We start from the raw sequence: 8,024 nt of genomic DNA on the forward strand, positions 1-8,024 counted from the left end.
TGGGAAACTTGCTGATTCTTTTCACTTTTAATATTCTGTTCTTTGGAGGAATCTATTCAAGGAGAGTAGGAACAATTGAGCTCCAGCCCCTAGAAGAGAGTATATCTATGTATGTGTCTCTTGGAATTCTTCTGTAATGATGTATGTCTTATCTTTTATTATTTTGTCACTTATTTATATACATATGAGCTTATGCATATTTGCTTAATAATTTGAGTTGTAAATCCAATTCTTTGTTCTTTGGTTTGTTGCTCAAATTTTTTCATCTTTGCCCCCTGGCAACACTTTCAGATTGGCTCCTCTGTCCCTTTGTCATGCTCTCATTCTTACTGACTATTTATACTTATAAATGTATCAGTGTGCATATATACCGCAAGTGTAGAGGCCAGAATATAGGGTGCTGGATCTCCTGGAACTGGAGTCACAGGCTGTTATCAGCCACCTTATATGGGTGCTGGGATTTGAATTTGAGTCCTTTGCAAAAACAGTAAGCACTCTGAACCACTGAACCATCTCTCCAGACCCCCATTCTTGGTTTTTAAGGGCTTCTTTGCTCTGGTACTACAAAATACTCCAGAGTTGTCTTGTTATTTTCTAAGGCAGTCCTTGATCCAGCTGTTTCTCCAAAAACACCTAGTTCCCTTTAAGATGTCTTCTCTTGTGTTTTCTATATTGACAATCTTGTCAACTATAAATAATGAAAGGCTTTTTTCCTTTTAAATTTTTGTGCCTTTAATATATTTTTCTTGTTTTAATGAGATGTCCAGGACATCTAGTATAATTTTGAATAGAAAGGTTATAGAGGCCATTCCTCAATTGTGTATTTTCGAGGAAACAACATTAAGTTTTCTTTATTTAGAACAGTATTTCTCATCTGATTTCTACAGGTTTCATCAGGTTAAGCAAATTTCATCCTCTTTCTCTATATACTAAGAAGATTTATTGTTTTAAACCATGAAAGGGTATTGGACTTTTTTTATCAAATGCCTTTTCTGTTTCATAGAATGAATATATTTTGTCTCCAATAGTCTGATAATGTAGCACAATTAAATTTATAGACTTTTCTCATGCTAGAACAATTTTGCATTTTTTAAAAAGATTTATACATGGGGGTTGGAGCGATGGGTCAGTGGTTAAGAGCACTGTTGCTCTTTCAGAGGATTCAGGTTCAATTCCCAGCAGCCACGTGGTGACTCACAACCACCTTTGACTCTAGTTTCAGACCTTCAGCTCCCTTTTCTGGCCTCTCCAGGCCCTAAGCATGCACGTGGTGCATATACATGCAACACAATAGTGAACATAAAAAAATAATTAAAGATATATGTATGTCTGTATGTGCACCATGTGCATGCTTAGTGCCTAAAGAGACCAGAAGAGGGTGTTTCTTGGATCCTCTAGAACTGGAGGAATGGTTTTAGCTGTCATGCAGGTACTGGGAATGGAACCCAGGTCCTCTGCACGAGCAGCAAATATTCTTAACAGCTAAGTCATCTCTGCAGCTCCCCTTTTCAGTGTTTTAAATGAGAAATTTGAAAAGTGCTTTCACAACATGCTTTCATGTGACACGGTATTTGAAATGGGTATGCACAAATCCTAAGCAAGACTTTGTAATAATGTGTCTAGCAGGTTCTTAATAGTCACTCACCAACAACAGAAACTTGTAATATGAGTTGGTGATAAAATACCTAAAACCAGTTCTTAAATTGTTCAAAGATGTTTAATAGCTAAAATAATGCAAGTTTTTCTTTTGTTTCACTGACAAATATATTGTTGAATTTCCATGATGTGAGTAGATTTCAAATCCATTTTATCTCTTTTTCATTAACTATTACAAAATAATGATGAAGCTCTTATTTGCAGAACATCCACCATTGTTAGATCCATCACCCTGCATCTATCTTGGACATCATTAAAAGGGCTCATCAGGAGTATCTGATATTCAGGAAGACAGAGTTTCAGGGTTTCTGCCTGGAGAGCTACACCCTCCAGAAGCCCCTGCTTGGCTTCCCAGCACCCAACCCCATCCCAACCAGTTACGACTTGGGCTGTGATTGGTGTTTCTTGGAAACTGGAACACGGACTCCTCTTACTGCGCTCCACGCCCTTTTTCCTCAGTGAGCAGAAGACCATAGAAGCTGGCTACTGAAGAGGCTGTCCAGATGGCAGCGCACCTCACCGGCCTTGCTTAGCACCTTTACCACAGAACAGTCAGTCGCTGAGTGCTGAATCTGTGCCCAGCACCCGCAGCCACTGCAGAGATTCGTCAGGCCCCACGTCACTAAGGGCCACTCTAGAGATCCCTCCAGAGAAGGCTAGCTCTTCATAGGCTCCACACTGCCTGGAGTCCTACACCTCTAGGGCTGCAGAGATCAGTATCTCTCCACCTATCTCTAATCCACATCCCAACTGGAAAACATTGTGGACTATTTTTGGTTTTATTTTTATCCTTTTGGCGAGAAGGGTTTTAAATATCACTTCAGCCCCTTTAGTAGTTATAGTACTACTGATAATTTATTTTTGTCTCTTGTGGATGTAGTTTTAGATATAGTTTCTTAGGAATTGGTCCAGTTTGTCTGTGTGTTTAAATTCTCTGGCCTAAAGTTCCATTTTGAAATTCTCTGCTACATATAATCTGTAGCTATGTCGCCTTTTTCATTGCTAATACTGGTTATTTGTGCCTTCTCCCTTTTTTTCTTGATTAATCTCACCAGAGGTTTGTCTATTTTATTAGTCTTTACAAAGAACCAACTTTTGGCTTTGTTGCTCCTCTCTATTGTGTCTTTGTTCTCTATTTCTTTAATTTCTGCTCTTATCTTTTTTGACCTCCTTCCTTCCACATTTTTTGGGTTTATTCTGCTGTTGTTTTTCTGACTTCTTAAATTAAGTACCGAGCTCATTCATTTTCAGTAGTTTTTTTCTTTTTCCATTTGCTTGCTTTCGATGTTCATGTTTCTTTGAGACAGGATCACACTCTATAGCCTAAGCTAACCTCAAATTCATGATAATCTCTTCCCTAGCCTCCCCAGTGCAGGGATTGCAGGCATGAGGCACTGAGCTTAGCTTTCAGCCTTTCTTGTTTTCTAATTTATATATTTAAAAGCTACAAATTTCCTGCTAATGCTACTTTCTTACATAATGATATATTGTAGTAATTTTATTACTGTTCAGTTCCAAGAGCTTCAGCATATCTATTATCATTGCTTATTTGACTCATGAATTATACAGAAGTATATTTAAGTTCCCAGATGTTTGGGGGATTTTTAAGTTTGTTCTACTGTAGAAATCTATCTTAATTATGTTCAGATGATGTGGTTTATGTGATAACTGAAATTTATTGAGATTTGTTCTATTGCTTAGTACATGATTGATAATTATCAATGTTTCCTATGTGCTCTATAAGAATGTGTGTTCTCTAATTGAATATACAGATCTACATGTGTCTATTAGCAACGATCTTATTCAAGTTGTATTTATGTAAACTGATTGCTTTTGTTATGAACTACCAGTAATTTTAAAATGAACTCTGACACTGGAGTTATCTGTTTTCTTCTTATAGTTTCCTTTTTTAACATAAATTAAGAATTGTTATATTTCTGGTAAATGTGTAATATCCTCTCTATTCATGATAATAGAGGAATTCTGCTAGATTATCTTGTATTGATGTAACAGCACAAGCTTTTCTTCTTGTTAGGGTTTGTGTGGCATAATTTTCTATCTTTTTACTTTTAAGAATTTTTTACACCTTTGTGTTTTAATTTATATTTCTTGAAAACAGCATATGGCTGGACATTTTTTAAAACTCTAACCTAAGGCTGGGCATGGTGGTGCACACCTTTAATCCCAGCACTTGGGAGGCTGAGGCAGGTGGATCTCTGTGCATTTGAGGCCAGCCTGGTCTACATAGTGAGTTTCAGGCCAGCCAGGGCTATACAGTGAGACCCTGTCTCGAAAAAAAGCTTAACTAATGACCTCTGCCTTTAAAAGTTGGCAAGTTTAGTTTACATTTGCTGCAGGATGTTTGGACATGTTTCTAGTATCACTTTGTTATTTTGGTTTTCCACTACTTTTTGTATGTTCAATTTTCTCTTTTCTCACGTTTTTTAGTTCCTTCTAGTTTTTTAGTTCCTTCTAGGATGTGTTTTTCTATTCTTTGATTTCCTTGAAATTCTAGCATGTGTGTTTAACTTGCAAAGCTTAAACAATATTTTCAGTGTATCTTGAAGAGTGTGAGAAGCTTAGAAATTAGCAATTTTAGTCATTCCTCTCCTGACCATTTGATTTTGTTTGCAACTATGTAAATATATTCCTTGTTTTCTTTGTAATCTCATAATTATATATTATCAGTATTATTTTCAGTGTTATTTGCTCTGATTTACATGCATACATTCTTGCATCTAAGACCCCATTAATGGCATCATTTTCTCTCATTGTGAACACAGTGTTTATTCTTTTAGTTTAGATTTCTTGGTATTAAACTCGCCAGTCTTTGTTGTGTGAAAAAGCTTTATCTTTAACTTTAGAAGATTTTGCTCACCTTTAAAATACACATATCTCTTCTCTTTGGCTGTGAGATGTATGTCTTGTTGCCTTTCAAAAGCACCATCAGTCTAACTGTGATTCGGTTTCATTTGTTTTCTGAGCGGGGTGTGCAGGGAGTACTGTGGTTTCGTTCTAACATGTTTAAACTTGTTTCTTTTTCATTTATTCTGCTTTGAAAACGTGTTTAATGGCTTAGTAGAAGCATGTGTTTTTTATAATATCTGGAAAATTCTCAACTGTTAGATTCTTTCTGGGTTTTTATTTTCTCAGAATCCAATTGCTCATATTGTGTGCCTCTTAATTCTGTTTTTCATAACTCATAATAACCCTTTGATATTTTCTAGCTCCTTGTACTTCATTTGGGGAAATTTCATTGAGTCTATGTTTTAGTTTATTCTCTTTTCAGTTATTTTTAATCTGTCTTCTCTTTTTTCCATTGAGTTTTTCCATTTAAAAATTTGTCTTTTCCTTAGTAAAAGGTTCATTTACTTTCTTATCTGTCTAGCTATTCCCAGTTAAGTCTTTTGTTCCTTGCTCACCTTTGTGCTTACGTCTATCTTTAAGTATAATTTTTTGTTAAGTCAGACTGCTTTTTACATGAGTTTGACATTATAAATACTGCTCACCTCTGAAGTGCACAGCGCACTGATTATATCACCCTGTCGCACACCTTTCTGCTTTCCTAACAGCCAGTGCTCTAGTCATTTGTTTTCTTTTCCCAGTGTTGTAGCACCCGTTACTAATTCTTGGTAATTCTAAAAGAATTAAACATTCTTCTTAGAAAGTATTTGTGAAATCCAAATCAGATCATGCCTCTGTTCTGCTTAGAATCCTCCCATGACACCCAGTTCCCTCAGTACGAAAGCCAGAGTCATCTCATCTCCATGGCCCAGACATCCCTCACAGTCTAGTTCCGTCACCTCCCCGATCTCATTGCTCTCAGTCTCACTCTGATCTAGCTACACTGGCCTTTCTCCTATTCCTCAAGCATGCTAGGGGCCTTCCAATCAGGACCTTTATATTTGCTGTTGTCACTACCTGGAACACCCTTCCTCCCAAATAATGTGATGACTTGATCAAGTATTTCCATTATGTTCAAATGTTACTTCCCTTTGAGAAGTATTTCCTAACCAACATATATAAAATGGCCCTATCACTCTCCACGTTGTGTCTTATCCTATTTTATGTCATATCCTCTACAAAACACTGATCACTACTTGATATATTTTATATTTATTTGTTGTAGTTGGTGTTTGTGTCTACCAAATAGACTGTAAGCTCCTCAAAGCAGAGATTTCTGGTGTGGTTTGCTGCTGTATCCCCAGTGTCAAGAACAGTGTATAATAATATTCAGTGAACAGTAAATAAAATATTTGTGGAATAAAATGAATGAATGGCTGGGTTTATTATTTAATATGAAACATATAAACAGAAATACTCAGAGAAGTGGGGTCAGCATAAAGGCCTTTCTTTATTGGCACACTAGGGACCATAAATGCCATTATTCACAGCGTGGTAGATAAAAAGACACATTGAGGACAACTCTTAGGTTATCTGGAGTAGCAAGTTCACAAATGGCAGGATCATACAAAACCCTGTGTTCTTTGTGACTGAGTCTACGCTATCTTCTCCTAAAAGCAGGGCTGGTTCGTTGTTAACCAACCTCAAACTTACATTGTTATCCGCTGTTACTTTGTGCAAACAAAGCCCGGCCCTCCCAACTAGGTAGCATCTTCCCTTCTCTTGCCTTGGGAGGAACTGTTTCTTGGTTCTCAGGTCAAGCAGCTCACTCCTATTAGACTTTATCAGTGGTACTTGAGAGGAAGGGGATAGTGCATAGTGTCTGGTACATAGTAAGTACCATTCTACAGGTAAACACTACAGAAGGCAATTTGTAGATTGGGAGGACTCCCCTTCCCTTCCCTATGTCAAGGTAGCAGCAGGCTCTGAAGTTGTAGTCATGACTTTTCTTCTGACCCCGTTGGGTACAAGGCTGACTCCAGTGTGTCTGCATGTGCATGACTCTTTGGATACTAATCCTGTTGTCTAACAGCCACCAACCTTTATCACACACACACACATGCACACACTTCTGTCACCACCAACTTTATCAAAATGCAAATATACACAGCCATGTGGCTTGCCTTTAGAGACCACCCTCTCCAGGCCAGTATCGGTTCAGCAGCCATCAGCACTGGTTTAACCATCCAATTAGATGAGCAGTTGTACAAAATGTCTGACTGTCTACTACATGTTAGGCCTCCTGCTCTACACTGACAACGCTGACATGGATAAGATATGACCCTAATTTCAGGTAGACAATATGGTAACAGTGATTAACACAGTTGAAGAATAATTGCTACAGAATACTCAGCCCAACTCTGGAGACCACGGAAGTTTCTTGGAAGAGGTGGCATATGGACTGAACCTTAAATGAGGAATAGGAACGTTCTAGTTGGTTGGTAAGGGGAAGAAGGGTGTAATTCAGGCAAAGGGCACATTGTGTGCAATGATAGAGAGCTAGGAAACAGTCCAATATGCCAGCCACCCCACTACATTTACCCTTCACCGGTTCTTTCTATGAGAGCACACTAGTACACTTTGAAACATACTAAAATTCACATACGAGAGTTGTCTCCTCTGACATGGCAATATATAGTTATTAAGAAGTTAATGACAAGTTTGCCTGACATGACTAACCATAGGTTTGTCTGTATCAGCCTCTAATTTAAGACCTTGGAGTTTATGTGACAGGCATCCTGTAGACCCACCCTGGGGCTGTGACAATCCTGGAGGTTACAGTCTCTCCCAGCTCCGTGTGTGGAAGGGAATCTTTCTTGACTCCTGACAGTAGCGAAGAAATAGAAGTTCTTCAGAGAATGGAGTTGGCCTTTCCATCTTGTCCTCAGATACTAGGGTTCATATTCCCTTGAGGCATAAACCTTCATATCAATACTGGATAAGGCAGTCAAGTAGGAGGAAAAGGGTCCCAAGAACAGGCAAAAGAGTCAGAGACACCGCCATTCCCATTGTTAGGAGTCCCACAAAAACACCAAGCTAATAACATACATGCATGAGGACCTTGCTCAAATGCATATAGGCTCCATGATTGTTCCTTCAGTTTCTGAGTCCTTAAGAGCCCTGCTTAGTTGATTCTGTCGGATGTGTTCCTGTGGTGTCTTTGACCCCTCTGGCTCCTACAGTCCTTCCTCCCCCTCTTCTGTGGGATTCCCTGAGCTCTGCCTAATGACTGTCAGTGGGTCTCTGCATCTGCTCCCACCAGTTGCTGGCTGAAGCCTCTTGATGACTGCTGGGCTAGGAACCAATCTATGAGTATAGCAGAATATCATCAGGAATGATTTCATTGACTTTAGGGAGGGAACAGTCATGTTTGGTCCTATCCTAGGTCTCTGGACTAACCAACCTCTGGTTTCTGGCCATTGAGGCAATGCCAGGCATGGGCTCCCTCTCGTGGCATGGGCCTC

General features: G+C 38.8%; 1 protein-coding gene across 3 annotated transcripts in view; it reads left to right on the forward strand.

Annotated features, from left to right (window-relative positions):
* Kantr (KANTR integral membrane protein) overlaps nucleotides 1-5,929 on the forward strand; it is a 31,454-nt gene extending 25,525 nt beyond the window's left edge. For all 3 annotated transcript variants that reach the window (XM_085684929.2, XM_085684932.2, XM_085684930.2), the window contains one exon: nucleotides 1,861-5,929. In XM_085684929.2, the coding sequence (XP_085541055.1) occupies nucleotides 2,641-2,871 (231 nt within the window). In that variant the 5' untranslated portion in view covers nucleotides 1,861-2,640 and the 3' untranslated portion in view covers nucleotides 2,872-5,929. The remainder of the gene's footprint in view (nucleotides 1-1,860) is intronic.
* The last annotated feature ends 2,095 nt before the right edge of the window (nucleotides 5,930-8,024 follow it).

This window comes from Myodes glareolus, chromosome X (genome assembly GCF_982192425.1).
Source record: "Myodes glareolus chromosome X, mMyoGla1.1, whole genome shotgun sequence".
Lineage (NCBI taxonomy): Eukaryota > Metazoa > Chordata > Mammalia > Rodentia > Cricetidae > Myodes > Myodes glareolus.